Source organism: Siniperca chuatsi, linkage group LG2 (genome assembly GCF_020085105.1).
Source record: "Siniperca chuatsi isolate FFG_IHB_CAS linkage group LG2, ASM2008510v1, whole genome shotgun sequence".
NCBI lineage: Eukaryota > Metazoa > Chordata > Actinopteri > Centrarchiformes > Sinipercidae > Siniperca > Siniperca chuatsi.
Genome location: NC_058043.1, coordinates 6,932,873 through 6,950,737, shown reverse-complemented (window position 1 = coordinate 6,950,737; position 17,865 = coordinate 6,932,873). Strand labels below are relative to the sequence as shown.

The window sequence follows — 17,865 nt, the reverse complement described above, 5'->3', positions numbered from 1 at the left end:
CTGGTCACCTTTAGTCTTGAGCTTGGACTTAGGAGCAGCCAGCCGAGCCCTGCTGAGGATCTGAGGCTGCGCTCTGGCTCATAGGGGAGCAGCAATCAGCAAAATAACTGGATGCAAAACCGGGCTGATATGATCTTTTCTTCTAATATTTGTTAAAAGCTGAGCAGCCACGTTTTGTACTAGCTGAAGGCGTGAGATGGCTTAACCCTGAATACAATGAATTACATAATCTAACTGAGATGATGTATTAGCATGTATGACCTTCTTGAGATCAGGCAGAGAGAGTAAAGAGCTGATTCAAGCAAATAATGTAGGCTACTCCAATGACACAACCCAAGCAAAAGGGCAGCTGGGATCGGCTTCAGCCGCCCCGCGACCCTCTTAAGAATAAGCGGGTATAGCTAATGGATGGATAGACATAATATTGTCCATTATGGACATCATACTATCCATTTATGAAAATGCTGCTTTGGCCCCGCCTGTCATTATTCAACATATAGCCAAAAAACAATGAAGATTATACATAATTCTCTGCAATTTACAGGCTTTTGTAGATTACTTAATTCCTAACATGTCCTAACATGCAGGACACTCCAAATAGAACCAAACCCATTATTGTATCAGCAAAATTGCAGCAGCCTACAAATATTCATTATCAAGTGAAAAAGATGTCGATCTACAAGACTGAAGTTTTACTGGTTTTTATTGATGAATCTGAACAGATCTCCAGTATGTGAGTCCTGTGTGACATCTGTTCATCAAAAAGTGGTCTACATGGACACTTAATTGTGTTGGTGGATAAGTTTGAAATACTGGGGGAAGGAACTGTTCAAAAATTAAATTTGCAACACATCACTGAGATAGGCAACACCTTTTACTGTGTCCTTCCAGTCGTATGTAAAACCTGTCATGCCATGCTACATCATGGGTTCTGATCATGGTTTCTTGTCGGGTCAAATTGTTTACAATGATTAATCAGTTATCAGTTCGTAACACCCCTACTTATAAATCTAGCCTTGATCCAGGTGAAAAGTAACAAAAAAATATGATTGAGATACCATTGAGCAAACGCCATCAGCTGAGGAAGACAGTGTGATACAGTTGAAAGCTCTGGAAAAAGCTAGTAAAAAATCTGGAAAAATCAGTAACTGATTTGGGATTGTTTTTGTTGTAAGCAATTTACTCGTCAGAGAAAGATCTCCATTAAAGGAATAGTTTGATATTTGGGAAATACGTTTATTTGCTTTCTTGCCATCTTCCAGCACCTCTTAAGCTCACTAATCAACACGTTCTGTTTCGTTTGTTAAATCCGTCAAAAAAATAAAATAAATAAATAAATAAACGAAGAGTAAAAATGTAGGTACACCGATTTAGTTACCTTTGGACAGCTCTAGCTTCATATTTACCGTACAGACATGACAGCGGTATTGATATTCTGATTAACTCTCCGCAAGAAAGCAAATACATTTTTTTGTTGTTGTCATTACCTAAATTTCCCCCCACCTTATATAGGTCACTAAAAAGATTTCCCACCATCCAGTGAGTTTGTATTTCTCCTGTGACATCAGGGCTACCTTCAACCCTGACAGACACTTCAGTGCCTCCATGTTTACAAATGACATTGACAAATTGACATTGTTCAAGCCTGCATCATTTATTGTAAACTTAAGTGGGGAACCCAAAATTTCCTGAGATACCAAATCTGTCAGGCTGAATTTTGGGGAAACATGAAGAGAATGATGTACAAGACATCCACAATATTACCATGATGAAATAGTGCAGCTTCATGAATAGTCACTGTAAGTATTGTATGTTACACAACTTACACTTTTATTTTTTTAGTTTAAGGTTACTTTAAGGAATTATGTAAAAATTTCCAATACCTCTCGTCCTTTGACTATTTTCCAAATAAGTTTGGCTACTAGAGAGTTCCTTATTTTAGAAGTAGTGGTAGAGTAGACAGACTTGGCAACAATAGGAACGCATAGAAAAACCATAGCAAAATTTTGACAAAATGGTCCCCTGTGTTCTCCCAGAAGGCCACAGTTTCTCAACACTGTAGATTTGAAATCTGAACCAATCACCCCCTGGGTGTCTTCATTCTTCTGGCTCAATCTCCAGACCTCCACTGACACCAAGAAAACTAGCTGTAACTCTTAAGTGTGCAGTGACATCAGCTGGTAGATAAAGGAATAGCTCAACTGGTCTTTATCAGCCTTCTGCCGGGGAAACCAACACTGGTCCCAGTAATAACATTTAGCTGCAGTGAGTGACTGTTGGTTGGTCAATACACAGGCATTTGAAGATGTAATCTTGGGCTCTGAGAACTTTTGATGGACATTTTTCTCTATTTTCTGACATTTTATAGACTAAATGACTTCTAATGACTGTTATTTGTAACCATTAATCCATAAAGTCATTAGTTGCAGCTCCCCTAAGACTGCAATCCAATTTTGCCTTTTTAAAATCAATTCATGCCATTTTTGAAAACTATATAGAGTTGATGATTTCTAATCTTCCGTAATCAGCCTTTTAGGGTTTTTTTCTGATAATATCTTTACAGCCAATACCTTGCCCATTGATTTTTGCAGATAGTATGTTTTATTCAAGCTCAGTCTGATATGTTAAGTCAAATTTATTCATATAGTCTAAAATCACAAGTTTGTCCTAGAGGACAAGAGGATATGACAATAATAGCTCAAATAACAAGATCAAAAGTTAACTTTCCAACTCAAACCCACTTTCATTTTGACAAAAAGTAAAGACATACTGTAAATGGGAGGTGTTCCAGGTTTTATTTAAAGACATACTAAATAAATATAGCACCATTTCAGATGAGAAATCACTGGAAGAACTAGGAACGTGTTTGTAAAGAAATATGCTCTTAGACATTCTGGGTTGGGAGTTAAATTACCTGCTTATAATTTCAATGATAACTGTAGTTCACTTGGTTGTGGGTTTACATCAAGGACCATGTATAATCCAGTCTGACATGTAGCTTTCAGCTTCTAAATGAAGACAATGCAGACATGCATTGAGATAATATAAAACATCCACATACAGACAGACATGACACTTCAAAGTGACTTATTGCACTAAATAATGCCACCACCCTTAATTACTGTACAGACTTCTGCTGGGAGGAAAATATGTTTTAGTTTAAGTCAAAGTGGTTTTTAGGCTCCTGTTATCTTACAGCTCTGACCTATAGTGACTCTTCTATGATAATTACATGTCTTAAAAAAGGCGTAAATATATATGTCGTCTTATTTTAAAACTAGAAAGGAAATAACTAAAAAAGAGCTATTTTGTTAAAAAGGTATCAGCATGTAATACTACTCTTGTCAAGTCCTTGGTTGGTTTTGCTCAAAAGTGACCAGAGGGAGGCGCTTTATTCCTGGGAAAGTTTACACAGCAAAAGTTGAGGAATAAAAGAATAACCTACAGAATGCACCTCACAAAGGTAGTCAGGGCTCTTTATGTTGAATTTCATTATAATGTACAGCTGTTCTTGTTATTACGTCCACCCCTTGTATACTGTCTGTAGCTGTAACATTTTCTTAGTGTTGTAGCTTATGATTTAATCTTTATTTTCAGCGACAACATCCAGACTAGGGTTTTTTTTGTTTGTTTTTTTTTTTTTTCCTGGCTGAGAACTTTTTGTTGTATGTGTAAATTGTACCAGCATTCAATAACATGTACTACAGTTTCTAATATACATACAGCTAACACTTTAGGAATGCAGTTTCATCTTGTTTTATCTATCAGAATTATTCGCAGCTCCTTCCTTATACTGTAATGAGGATATTGGCAGTTCTCCATTTCTGCGCTGTCTGGAAAGCATCGTTTTCACTCCCTACTTCTACTTTCTGAAGTTTCCCAGCTGAACGCCCCTCCGTCCGGTCACACAGCGAAAGGTGGCCGGCTGGACATCCCAATATTTAAGAGGATTGGCAAACAGGCTGATGCCTGTGTACATGTTCTTCTTGACGCTGGGCCTGATGGGACAGAAGTCGTTGACTCCCACACTGCTGATTTTGTTGCCATGGAGGAAAATCACCTAAACAGACAGAGAGGATTTGTTTTTAATCAGTTATTTTTCGGCCATGTCAGTAAACCAACCATGATTTGGGAAATCTGTTCTAATACTGCTTAACTGCTACGTTGGAAACTCAAAATCACAACCTTCCGATCAGGAAAGAAAGTTACAAGTTGGAAAGTTGGGCATCATTTTATAGCTCTAGGTTGCTGAGTTGAAGGAAAATGATGTATTTGAGATGACTGAAAAGTTGAAATAATGTATTCTAACAACTATCAACTTTACTGTTCCCCTTCATTCATAATGTAACAACAGCATAGTATATGTTGCACATCAAGGATTGCAAGAAGACTTTCTTCCACATCTACATCAGCTACACTGTGAGATTTGGGCATCTTGTGAAGGTAATGCCCAGGCCACATCTCTCCATGTGCATGATGGCTACATCGCTGAACGCTTGCGGTGTCCACACAGACAGCGTTGCTGCTGCAGCACTGCTACTGCCAGCCCTATCTTTCTGCATTGAGTTTGCCTTTGATAATGGCCATCAATAATAGAATGTTTCATTTCACTATAAATTTAATTTAGACAGAATATGAAGGGATTCTGTCCACAGAAACGCAAGAGGGCTTTTAATTTGAAACGGATACAGGACGTGTTGAGTTAAAGCTAGAGTGCAGGACTTTTACATATAAATGAACATCCTTTACATTCAAGCCCTTACCAAACGAGTTCACACAATGCTGATTAAGCCTTTCACTGCCAGGTAAATCTCTATACAGAATTTTTAAATCTGGTGTCTGTGGCGATATTCCTGTGCTGGCGCACTGGTAATGATGCATTTTATGCCAACCAGCAATGATTGGTTTGCCAGAGCAGAAGCAGGGAGCAACCCAGAGCCATGTAGAGCGCTGCCATTACTTTTTTTTGTTCGTTTTTTTAAAAGGTCCATTGGAGAAAATGTTTATTATTGAGAATTGTTTATTTTCTTTATTATGATTGTATAGTTTGTGTTAATATGCTTTGGCAACCTTGTATTGTATGCAGTCATGCCAAAAAAGCCACTTGAATTGAAATTAAACAGAGATAACGCAACTCTACATGGCTCTGGAGCAACTGTGGCGATGGTGTAGGCGACTAGGAGTAAAGCCTAAGAAGTGTCCAAGAAAAGTGTCTGATGCTCCAGATAAAAAAGAAACTCGGTGTTCAGACGAAAGATTACAGTCAAAAAAAGAGAGTGATTGACGGCGAGGACCAACACGGATAACCAATGGCTTAGTTTTAGCTTTTCCTTGTTGGAGGGCGCTGAGAGAAGGGACTGAGACCAGACACAGTTGTCACGTTACTGCTCTTGGACAGGTTGGTAAAATAATTGGAGTAGGTAGGTATTACATTTACTCTACCTAAATAACTGTGGAAATGTCTCTGTATTTTTGTAACTACTTCTGAGCACAAGCCTGAGGCAAGCTCACTGTAGGCATGCATCATAAACACGTGTCAACAGTGTTTGTGTAATTACTCTCACTGCCAGAAGGGGGAGACAAAAGTTCAGGACTCCAGCTTTAAACAAAACATTTTTATATTTCTTTCATGTCTGGGACATATTCTACAGATATAGACATTGAAACTGTAGTGAAAGGTGTAATGTTGCTGGTATGATGTCTGACTATCAACTGTCTATTTTTGCTGAGAACTGCGTGTGTCACGCGAAAATAAAATAGACAACGCGCCGTATCTCTAGAAGACACGCTACTGCAGCCGTGCCTGAGCTGTGTGGCTGCTCTAACCTGTTAACATTGGCGCTGAAATGAAAAGCAAGATGTTCCACAACAAATGCACTCCTCAGGTAGGTGGTGTAGTCCGTCAGATGGGAATGAGGCTGGCAGGTGGATTGGTGGATCTGCCACTGTAACTTTTGAAATTCTAGTCCATACGCCCATTACAGATCCAGGTCATGTTTGCTTAGCACAAAGAGAAAAACTCTACCTCCTAACTCCTTCTAACAACCGCTGGGTGCAGTGACTGCACACAGCATCTCAGAAGCCCTGTCCTTTATAGTGGGGTTGCCAGCTTTGAGCTCTGTCCTAACTCTACTGTCAACTAAACCCAGATGACATTGTCAGTTTTATGACATTCACTTTAATCTACTGATCAAAGTGATTTGTTAGTGCCTGTAGCTCACCTGGAGGTAGCGCAGGGAGCTGAGGCCCGGTGGGACCTTCTTCAGACGGTTGTTGTCCAGGTGGACCTCACGGATGCTCGGTATGCTGGCAAAGCTGCCATTTTCTACAAACTTGATCTGGTTAAAACCTAGTCCTAGCCTGTAAAAATGGCAAAAGATATTTGACAGGTATCGCCACTTGTGAGTAAAAATCATCAACTCTGCAGAAATTAAGAAGTGACAAAAAACTGAAATTAACTGATCAACTTAACAAACATACCGATATTTAAAACTTCCCATTGTAACTTACACATAAACAGAGCCTTTTGTTTAAAGCCACCTGGCAGCTTAAATTACACAAATAATCTTATATGAAATCATTATGTTAACAAATTGTATTAACATTGATGTACACATTTTTTTTTTATTCTACAGTTTAGTGTTGATTTTCTTTTTTTTTATTCTGGTGAGTGTCTTTTTGAATGTTAACAGTGAATGTTTTTCATGTTTACCTGCAAACCTTCATCATAGAGTAAGGAAGAAAAACACTCAGGTTGGAGTTTTGAAGAATAGTCAAACAATAATTTGAACAATGGCCTGCACAAAATCTTGGCTTATTGGAAAAAGTTTCTAGACTCGGTTTTCACCTCTGCAGGTTTTTATATCTGATGAAGTCTTCTACTTCCACCTTAGAGATCTTGTTGTAGTCCAGGCTCAGCTCTGTGATGGAGGATGGGAGGTCTGGGAGATACAAAACACACTAAACATAACCAGTGTAAAGGGTAGATTAAGCATACTTAACTTCATTACTTGCTTTTTAATAATGATTTGAAAACAAACCCTTTTAAATCAAAGCATCATATTAACAGACATTAGCAGTATGTGTGCCTTATTTACAGTTGTAGTAGGTGGGTGACTGAAGGAGAAAGAAAAGTTTATCATTAATTTGTTTAAATCAGCATAACATGAGGTGAGTGATATTCTACCTTTTGGTACAGCGGTTAGTTTGGCCTCTGCTATACCGACATACAGGGTCGACAAGCCGTTAAAAGCTCCCAGCTCAATCCCACTGTTGGCCAGAGGGTTGGCGCCCAGCTCTGTTTGGACAAGACATCTGGTATAATTATTAATGATCCATTATATCTCCTGATTACTGTAGATGAATGATGTAGATTACTGTACTGTAATGATCTACTGATGGCAAGTAAAACCTTGGCTTGATTGAAATAAGCTCTTAAGTTCAGTATGTTAACATTCATTCAGTGCTATCTGTGTTAGAAGTCCAAAAATGCTGTGGTGTCTTTGTTTTCTATCAGTCACTTGAATGTGTCAGTGTTCTCTTTTTAATGAGTGGAACTCCCAACACTGTTGCATGTTAAGTAAACATTATTTCAAAAATTCTGTTTTAATATCTTAAATTAAAGGCCTTTAGCCACTGATAAATTAGACTAAACTCTAGTATAAACCTATTATGTCCCTTTATATATATTCCAAATCAGATGTGGATGTGGACAGTAGGGCAGACGTGAATGCAGTTCTGTACATACTGCACATACTGCATGTATGTGGACATGGTTGCAGAAAGAACTATTTGAGCCTCTCATGGTCGTGGAAATAATGATTGTTGTCTCATAGACAGAAGTAGTGTGACTTTGTCATAGCATTGCCAAACCATATTAGGAAAGAGGTTGGGATGGATGATTGGGGGTGAAAATTGTCTGACTTTGACACCTCATGGTTAATGTTTCTTTAACAGTTACCGCGTTTTTTTCTTTACCTTAACCAAATAGTTTTAGTTGCTTAAATTCAACTACACTTTAACCAGTACAAAGACTGACTTTGACACTGGAGACCGAGGTTTGCATCCCGTCTCCTAACGGTGAATGTTGTTTCTTTTAACCATTACCATTACCAAGTAGTTTGGCTTGCCTGAACTTAACTAAACCTTAACCATAGAGGCGGCAGATCAGAAAACACTCATACAGTATGAATAAATGGTCATATGGGTCATTTTAGAAGGCAATGATTAACGACCTATTTTGTTGTGTTGAATAAAAACCTGCAGACTTCTCTTTGGCAAAGGACTAGACACCCCTAGCCTTTGAGAACACTGATTATTGCCAATCTGATACAGGAAGCTGAAACCAGGTCTTACCCAGTACATGGAGTTTCCTCAGGCCTTTAAATGCATCCTTCTGGATTCTATTGATCTTGTTTTCATGGAAGCGGAGCTCGATGACGTTGGGAGGCAGGTTTGCAGGGATCTCGGTCAGCAGGTTGTAGGAGAGGTACAGCAGTCTGAGATGGTCCATGTTTCTGAATGCCTTAGGATGAATCTTAGAGATCTTGTTGTTGATTAGAAACAGGCCCTGTTGTGGGAGAAAGAAATTAGAATAAAATTTTGTAGATTCAGACTGGGTTTTGCAGCATTTCTTACAACAAGTGTAAGAATGGAACATTTTATATGTCCCCGTTGTACTCACTATGCCCCAGAATTTGCTGATGTTAGGACATCCAACTCAAGTAAAATGGACAACAGAGTTAAGATTTAATTGAGGTTTTGTTTGTTTGTTTTTGTCAAACAGAAAGTTTCCACGGTCAAAAATGAACTTTCGTGCTCAACTTTCAACATGTGTATGGCAAGATAGAGAATATTTACAAGTTTGTTTGACGTTTCTAACAAAAAGAATCACAAAATACCTTGTCATTAATGATGTTTATGACAGCTGAAATCTGCTTAATATAAAGCAGTTTTTAAATTTAAATGAAACTCAACCCTATTCGGGTTCAGGCCAGCTGCACCATTTAACACAAGCAACTCTATTAGCACAAAGCTGTGGCTGCAGATTGTTCTCCTTGTTTGCTTTGATACAGTACAGTATAATTCAGAGTTTAAGCCTTGATGTGGTTTATTCCCAGCTGGGAAAACATCAGACAACAGACCCACTGTTAGCGTCCCTACTCCTCAACTGGGAGTTTCATATAGACTCCTTGTAAGGCTGCATTTGGACTGATATTCGTGAGCTGTTTCTTCATATAGTCACTTTAAAATCTACAAGATGGTATTGTCATTCATATGTATCTTGACATGATAATTGCGATTCTTATCTTCTGATTCACAGATTCTAAAATTTGATTTGACGCTTTATCTAATGTGTCACCAGGTCAAAATTTGTATTTATACAGGGAAATATCTCAGCATTTATTCAATGGCTATTGACTTTGGTGATTTTCTGACTTTTCATCTACTGCCACCAGAAGATTGACATTTTTGGTTTTGAGTGAGATATGTAAACAAATATTAGATGGGGATTATTATTAAAGTTTTTGCAAATCTTATGTTCCCCACAAAATGCATTGTAATAACTTTGATCATCCCCTGCCTTTTCATCTAGTGCCATTATCAGGTCAAAATATCAGTTTGTTTAATTATTTGGTTTATGAAAAGTAAAAAAATAATAATTAATTAATTAACTTCTAAATAATTGTGGCACTTATTCTCAGACTTCTCCTTGATTCACTGTGGCTTGGATTGTACCTCATTTGTCTATACTTTGTGTTATGGCTTATTAACAAATGTTGGTAATATGCATGGTAATACTCTAAACAAAGATGGTGAAAATGTTAAACATAACCTGGCAAACGTCACATGTTAGCATTGTCATTGTGAGCTTGCTGACATTAGCATTTAGCCCAAGTACAGCCTCACAGAGCTGCTAGCATAGCTGTAGCTTCTTACAGCATGTCTATGGTGTATGGCCATGTTTCTCAGTCGTCCATCTCAAAACATCTAATGGAGAGATATGTTTCTATTTAAATCAATCCTGCTGTCTACACAGGCTGCGGAATGGCTTGCGTTTCACTCCCTCTATACGCTCATAAAGCGTGGGTGAGCTACACTCAATTCTGTGTCTGAACACATCCTGTGTAGACAGAAAGGACTGACGATGCTGCTGCTGTAAAGTGCTGCTTTCGCTATGTGGACTGTGTAGACATGGTGTTAGTCTTGTGTGTGCAACAAAATCAAAATGTATTTCACATGTATCCATCTTGTTTAAGCTTTTGGAAGCCAGTCTCTCAGGTCCCATCTTCAACTAGCCATTTCTTGTCACGTGACCAAGATTTCCTTCATGGTTCTGAATTGGTCAAATTTGGAGTCTAGATCCAGCAAAATAGAACTGAACTGAACTGTGCTGATGTGTGCACACCATTTGTTCATCTCAATGGGTAGTTTTGATTGGTAGGAGATTTTTCACTCCCAATTATCCATTAGATTAGATCATAAGTACATGTTCAGACTGATACAATACCATTAACATTACTCAAATTTGAAATTGGAGATGTGACTGGAACTTATTTGCTCATGTAGTTTGTTTTCTTCAGATGGATTAATGTCATTCTTTACTTCTTTAACTTCAACCATGCCTGATGTTTAGTTCTGTTTAATGTTAACAAGGGTTGTGGTGTTCATCAGTATGTGCAGGCTAAACCAGTTCTGAAGGTTACATAAAGCTTGTGGAGGCCTTTAAAGTCGTCCTCCTTGATCTCAGTGATATCATTGTTTTGGAGGTCTAGTATCACAGTGTCTTCAGGAAGCTTCTCAGGAACAGCGATCTGACCTGTTGGAAGAAACACAAATGCCAGATTAAAGACCTGAGTTGGACCAAAAGTGATGAAAATCAGAGCTCACGCAACTCCCGGGTGTTACATGTCAGTACAAATACTGAGATGTACAGGTGAAGAAGTCATTATGGTCTTTCTGACTCTGCCATCTCAGGTCTCAAATAATGACGTATCAGTGATTCTCTGATTTAGGAGAACATGCATGATCATACATGACAAATCAGAAACAAGGCCATGAGCCAATTTTTTTGTTGCGGACCATAGTTTAAGAAAGTCTGTTAAAAAGAATTTGGTAGTGACTCAACTGATTTATTCAGTCTACAACTGTGGCAATGACCCCCAGGCCTTTTTTTATACCCTTAGGTGGTAATGTTGCAGTAAAGAGTTTCATGAGACTAAAGTTGGAGGGTCCTGCTTTACTGTAAGTGCAACAGACACTAGCTGCATCACATACCATTTCATCATTAGACAGATGAAATGTTCTGTAGCTGGGATGTGCCAATCCAGAGAGTTAATGTGATAAAATTGTCGCTTTTTTCTGGTAAATAGGACAAAAATAGGGAAAAGCAGGTATAATGTGATGCAGTGACATGGCAGTGTGCTTTTCTTTTGACACTAGTTTCACACCAAACTTGCTACAGCTTATGCAGATGCCCAGGAGAGTGCAGCTCTCTCACTTGGAAATAATGGTCTTGTTCTGTGCAATGTCAGAGTCTGGTGATAAGTTAGGTGTGAAAAACCTCTTAGGCTGCATTTTCTCCACAATCCAGAAGAAAGTTCACATTTCCTTGATGCAAGATGCATCATAAGATCCTAATCATCAATCCTGACTGTTTCTAACATCCATGTTGTCACTTAAGTCTAAAAGTATTGAGAGAGAGACAAAACCTTATTGGTTTTAGTCTTTTCATGTACAATAAAACAAAACTTACACTGCTAATCTTAAATGATAAACTACACATTTATAATTACATAAAAGAGCAAGCCTTTATCAATATCCATGAATCTAGCTCAGAGCTTTCAACACACTGGTTCACAGTAACATGTGGATCCAGATGTGTTCATACTGTGTGTGTGTGTGTGTTCTAACCCTGGTCGGAGCACTGCACCACTCTGGGTGAGCAATGGCAACCAGCTGGACAGTTCTCATCTTCATCATCATAATCGGCATCATCGTCGTCGTCATCATCATCGTCACCCGAGTCAGCTATCATGATGTCATAGTTTTTCATGAAGTCCATGACATTGATTGGCTGGTAGGGTTTGGCGTTGCCTAGCGCCAGCAGGCAAAGCAGGAGGAAGACCCTCATGGTTTTATTGGAAGACGGGGCAGTGAAACAGCAACCAGGGAGAGCTGTAGGAAAAGGTAGATGTTAGGTTAGCTCTAAAACTAATAGACAGGACTAGACTATGATGTCATGGCACTAAGGAAATAACCTGACCAAGCAGTGGAACGTTTTGTTGTTTGTTTTTTCCTGCAGTTTTATTCCAATGTCAACATAACAAAACAGAGATGCAGAACCCTGTAGTTTACCTCAGTTTACACTGTCCACGTGAATGACCCACTGTGATGGGATTCACAAGTGAACAGTTTCCGAGTTAAATTTTCACTAGCTGTGACGTTCAATGGCACTTTTTAGAAATGTCGAAGCCTGTGGATGTTGGTCACCTTTGGTGTGTAGTCTCTCAGTCGTTTACTGTATTCATTTCAAAGCCATCCTGAGAAAGACAAACTCCTACACAAAGGAAAATATTTTGCAGCAATAAAACAGGACCCAACCCTACTGGCCTCTGAAAATTATTTAAATGTAACACTCTGATAATCACTGTCCATTATTCTCATTCTAACTTTTTTTTGGCACCTAACCTCTTCAACACCATTCAATGTAGAAACTTCATTCAAACTTTTAGTGTTTTCCCCATTCAAATGAATAGACGTTATGTTTAGAGTTAAATGAACTGACCCAGGAGTCACTCCGCAGTTACTGTTACCATGGCGACCATTAATTGCACATGGGGACACACAGCTGATTGAAATTGGCTGATCAGACTGCTTTTCTGATCTCTGGTGTCTTAGTTGCTTTATTACAGATAAACACAGCTGTTATTTACAAACATTTTAAATTGGGGTTATACCAGAATAGGCTTACATGGTTTAATTTTCAAAAAACACCATATTTTTTCTCATACTGCACATTGCTGCAGCACCTCTTTTCACCCTGTGTCTTGAACGCTCGGTTTTAGCTAACAAGTGAGGCATCTCACTTCTGTTTGATCTGCGCAGTACCGAGGTAAGGACTACTAGCCAATCAGAAGCTGAGTAGGGTGGATCCTGACAAGCAAGGTAGCGTGATCCAAAACAAAGCCGCTTCGGCCGGTAACTATGGCTTCGGATCAGCCGAGTCTGATACCGAAACACAGGCAGAACAACCCAAACCAGCTTCACAACTGAGACTGGAGCAAGACGTTTCAGAGTAGTTATTAATTTGTACATTTTAACTAACGTTATTTCAATTTCATATTTAGGTGTACTTGTGGAAACTGCTCAATTCATGCATTATGACGCGTTACATAGTGACGTAGATACGTTATGGAAGTAAAGGCTGGACTACAGTCGAGCTGTTTTCAGGCAGTTCAGGAGCAGAGTTTAGGGGGGAGAGGGTGACTCCCTTTGGGGTGGACTTTGGGCTTTTTCACTTTGCAAACCTATTACATGCACAAAAAAGATATATAACACAATAAAGGAAAGGGAAAAAGCCTAAAATGACCACTTTATTATTTGTAACTGCTATTTCAACTCATTTCACTGCTTCCTGCCTCTCATGTGAATCTCTAATAAGTGACCAGTCTGACCCAGCAGTCCCTCGGCAGTTAACTGCAGCTGGTGGTTTCTTAACTGACGTCACACACACACACACACACACACACACATGCAGAGACACATAGATACACGTACACAAAGCAAGTCATGGTCTTTCAAAGAAGGAACATATTTTACAAATTCACACATGTCCACATACGCTATAGGAGCGTAGGAACATTTATACATGCTTACATGTATAAATGTATAAAAACCAATTGAAAATGCTGCCACATACTGAATCTCACAGAAGGCTTTAAGGAAGCAAAAAAAGTTAGTGATAACAGTAACACACAGACACATGGTCATAGACACACATAGAACTACACACACATGCACACAAACAACTCAACTCTTTCTAGTACACAGCAGCTGATTGCAGTGCTTATAGGGTTTAGACTTAAGCTGTTTTACCCTTATTCTAACTAAGACACTTTAATGACACCTCAACTCCTTCTCCGTACACTTAAGCTCATTGAAGTCATTACACTTAAACTCTTATTTCAACACCTTTCATTGCTTACATTGCTTATGCTATATTTTGCACCCTTGATCTCTTTCCTACTATTCCACCTCTTCATACACCTTCAGCTGATGCCTTCATATAAAGTTAAGCCAGCAATGCTATTCGAAGCAATTAGAAATGTCATTCTCTAGATGCATTAACATGCAATCAGTACTTTAATGTTGTAGTTGGTTGAGGTGAAGCTGATAATAGCTGCTTCATGTACTGTTGGGTAGTTTAATCTTTATAATGCATTTTATTTTATAAACTGATCACGTTTTGTATATAAAATCTTAATCTCCAAAGTAACTAGTAACTACAGCTGCCGAATAAATGTACAATAACTATTTCCCTTTGAATTGCCGTGGAGTAGAAGTAAAAGGTAGCATAAAATGGAAATACTAAAGTAAAGTACAAGTATCTCAAAATTGTACTTTAGGGCAGTACTTGAATAAATGTACTTAGTTACATTCCAACACTGGTGGTTACCATGGTAACATGATGCAAGCATTTCGACTGTTTCTTCCCTGTAGCTGGCTTTCCTAGAGTGTTTTCGTAGTCTTTGTAGCAACCACCACTATAGTGTTGAAGCCATACTGTATAAAACTACAGTAACCGTTATGCTCAACAGTGCAATTGTCACCTCAGACCCACCAAAACTGTTTTTAGTGCTTTAATTGAGTTTCACAAAAGCCACAAATTAGCCTGATTTAGGAATGTATTGTTAAAACAGTGCATGGTGAAAGGGCATGCAGAGTTCCTGGAGTGATCGGTTTCACTCACGGTTTTAAGTGCTGCTCTTTTTTCTATCAGTGTTTCCATCAAGCTCTGAAAACCTCTCCTGGAAATGAGTTCTTTCAGCCAACATAAATGTTTCTCTCCCTCTCACCTATTCAACATCTGTGGTGATTCACAAAATGATTTATATATCTTCCTCCATTACACATTCACACAGCCAGCAGAGAGAGGCCGACATCGTCTGGTTTCGTGCTTCTGTTAATCTTGATGGATTCTGATCCCTTCAGTCGAGCAGTCAGTCCACCCACAAGTATGTGTGGTGGTGGTCGAGCATCCTGCTGCGACAGCAAATACCGCTCAGCACCGACCCTTCCTCTGCACCCACACTTGTCTTTTGTTCCACATGTGCACATTTAGCACAAAAGAGGCTGTTTTCTTGATGTGTGTTTTGCAACTTGGTGGGGTTTTGCTTTAGCTTTACTAAGTTGGAGATAATTCTCTTGTTATTGTGTTTTCCTGTCACTTAATCAAACAATCCTTGAAAACCGATCCAGTAAATCTGACTTCACTCCAGTCAGACTGGTGCAGGTAAAGTGTTTTTGTTCGCAGTCTGAATTATACTCAGTTCTCTAGAGGTTTGCATTTCATAAAACATCCAAACCTAGAGGGACACCACCAGCCTTTATCCCCCTCTGATCCCTGCTGTCCCCATCAGGACTCGCATACAGTATATGTCACTACCACTTGTGGCTGCAACTAGTGATTATTTTCATGATAAAATAATCTGTCAATTATATTTATGATTATTGGGTTAATTGTTAAGACTATAATATGTCAGAAAATAGTGAAAAAATTCCATCCCAGTTAAACAGAGCTCAAGGTGACATGACTTGTTTATATCCGACCAACAGTCAAAAATCCAAAGATATTTAGTTTACAATGATAAAAAGCAGCAAATCATCACATTGGGGGAGCTGGAACTAGAGAATATTTGGTATGTGAAAAATTGTTGCTTCTTAAAATAGTAATTTTTATAATTGACTATTAATCTATTATCGAAATAATTTGAGGTGATTCAGACAGTTTCCCTCATGTGTTTGTATTTACGATTTGTAATTACTGTACTCCATGGAAAACTACTTTGCATTGTCAAATGAGATCAACTTGAACTCCAGGCAAGTAACACATGAATGACCACAGCATTCAATATAAAACCCAACATCCTCTTCCCTTCAGATTTTGCCCATTATGTAGTTCCCTTAAAATGTGACCCACAGACTTATGAACATTCTTGTAAATTGATCTTGTTGTGCTTTAAAACTTGCATGCAAATCTAACTCATAATTGCATTTGAAATTTCCTCCCTTAAAATAAATCAGTTGTTTTTTAATACAGACCTAGATCAGCTGGTGAAATGAAGATTTTCAGACTTAAATTTGCAGCCTAGTCCTGTGGCTCCACTGAAACCCCTCCACCACCTTTAAGGTATTCAGCAGAAGTCTTTTAAACTGATCTGAACACCTTGGAGATGCTGCATTCTCTGACAATAAAACATGCCAGATCGACTAGTTAAAAACTTAAAAAGATTAGGTAGTTTTGTTAATAAATCCAGGGTGTGTCCTACCTCAGCCGTCAGGTGTTTGTGTCCTGGTTTAAACCCCACGCAGTGAGCAGAGCAGCGGCAGGGTCCAGCTGGAAGGCTGAGAGTTGGATCCTCAGTCAATACATTCCCAGTGAACGGAGAACAGCATCACCCTCTCTCTCCAAAAGAAAAAAAAATGGCCCCCAGAACACCCCCACCGACGGAAAACCTCTGCTGTTAGGGTAAGAGGCTGAGTTTCAGTAAAGCGCTCTTCACTCTCTCTGTGATCACACCATCTGTATGACTACATTTGAAAAGGCATTGTTAGGACTTTAGTCATGTGCTTTTCATCAGGAGCTTTGAAGTGATTCCAGGGTAGTTAGCTTCAGTCTCCTGAATGCAAAGTCTTTATATAGAACATACTGTTACCTCCCCTCTCTTCACGGCTTGCTGCCATATTAAATATTTTACATCAACATGAATAATTCCTACACTAAGGCCTGTTCGCACTAGGTTAAACAGGATAGTGAGACTGTACAGCAGCTGTAGCTGTTTGGGTTTTCTCAGTGGAACATCAACAGTTAGGATGGAGGTGAGCTGCCGCCCCTCCAAGGGATTTTTAGGATGATGCTGTCTGTCAAGTTGTTTGAGGAATTCCTTCACCTGGCTGCTTCATAGTAACTGACTTCCCCAAACAAAGAGCTGATGCTGCCATGTTGACCTACTGTACATTTAGATAAACATCAGTGAAATGATCAGCAGGAGGATGAAGTTTGAGATGTAGTGATGCTTGTCATAAGGTAGTAGTAGATCTTCATGGTTAAGAGATCAGGATGATGAACCAGCAATTATTGAGCCCTTTTTACAATTTTCCCTAAAAATGATTATGTTGAAGTTGAAATGTCAAGAGACAAAGACACTGCAATACTTTCTTAAAACAATCTGACCAAAGGGAATAAAAAAAGAAATATAGACTTCTGTAGTTTCAGTTTTTATTCATGCCAACTGCATGGATAAAATTATGAATATCAATTAAAGACTGTGCGCAAATAGGAATTCAATGTGAGTCCCAACTTAAAGTCTCATCATTCTATGCTTGTGCACTGTCGGTCATTAAAAAATAGGCTGGATTCACTGTGAGAAGGGGAGGCAAGTATCCCTTGTGGTCATGATGATCGATAATTAAGGGTCCAACAAAAAATATGTTCATTGATGCAGTCTGAACAGAGGTGATGCTTTGCAACATCCAATCAACATTATTTGTTATGTGCTGTGTTCTGCATGATGTGTATCTTATCAAGACACAACAGAAAAGCCTAAAGCTTTACATTTGAGGCAGAAATTAGAAATACCTCCC

The 17,865-nt window shown here is 38.8% G+C and overlaps 2 protein-coding genes across 3 annotated transcripts in view; one reads left to right on the top strand and one right to left on the bottom strand.

The window, feature by feature from the left end:
• Positions 1 to 17,865, top strand: part of LOC122865028 (centromere protein P) — a 100,828-nt gene that overhangs the window by 44,478 nt on the left and 38,485 nt on the right. The window lies entirely within an intron of this gene.
• Positions 1,634 to 16,695, bottom strand: aspn (asporin (LRR class 1)). Its single transcript, XM_044172929.1, has 8 exons — positions 16,551 to 16,695; positions 11,914 to 12,177; positions 10,707 to 10,819; positions 8,356 to 8,569; positions 7,187 to 7,297; positions 6,848 to 6,941; positions 6,222 to 6,360; positions 1,634 to 4,060 (listed from the first exon to the last, which is right to left on the bottom strand). Exons 2-8 carry the CDS (start codon positions 12,131 to 12,133, stop codon positions 3,863 to 3,865), a joined length of 1,089 nt encoding a protein of 362 aa, XP_044028864.1. The 5' UTR covers positions 12,134 to 12,177; positions 16,551 to 16,695; the 3' UTR covers positions 1,634 to 3,862.

Excerpts from the sequence above, each read along its gene's own strand:
- aspn (XM_044172929.1), bottom strand. The coding sequence starts at position 12,133 with ATGAGGGTCTTCCTCCTGCTTTGCCTGCTGGCGCTAGGCAACGCCAAA. Across the intron at positions 7,298-8,355 it reads GAGGAAACTCCATGTACTGG|AGCTGGGCGCCAACCCTCTG; the intron begins GTAAGACCTGGT and ends TTGTCCAAACAG. Across the intron at positions 6,942-7,186 it reads ACTAACCGCTGTACCAAAAG|ACCTCCCATCCTCCATCACA; the intron begins GTAGAATATCAC and ends TGTATCTCCCAG.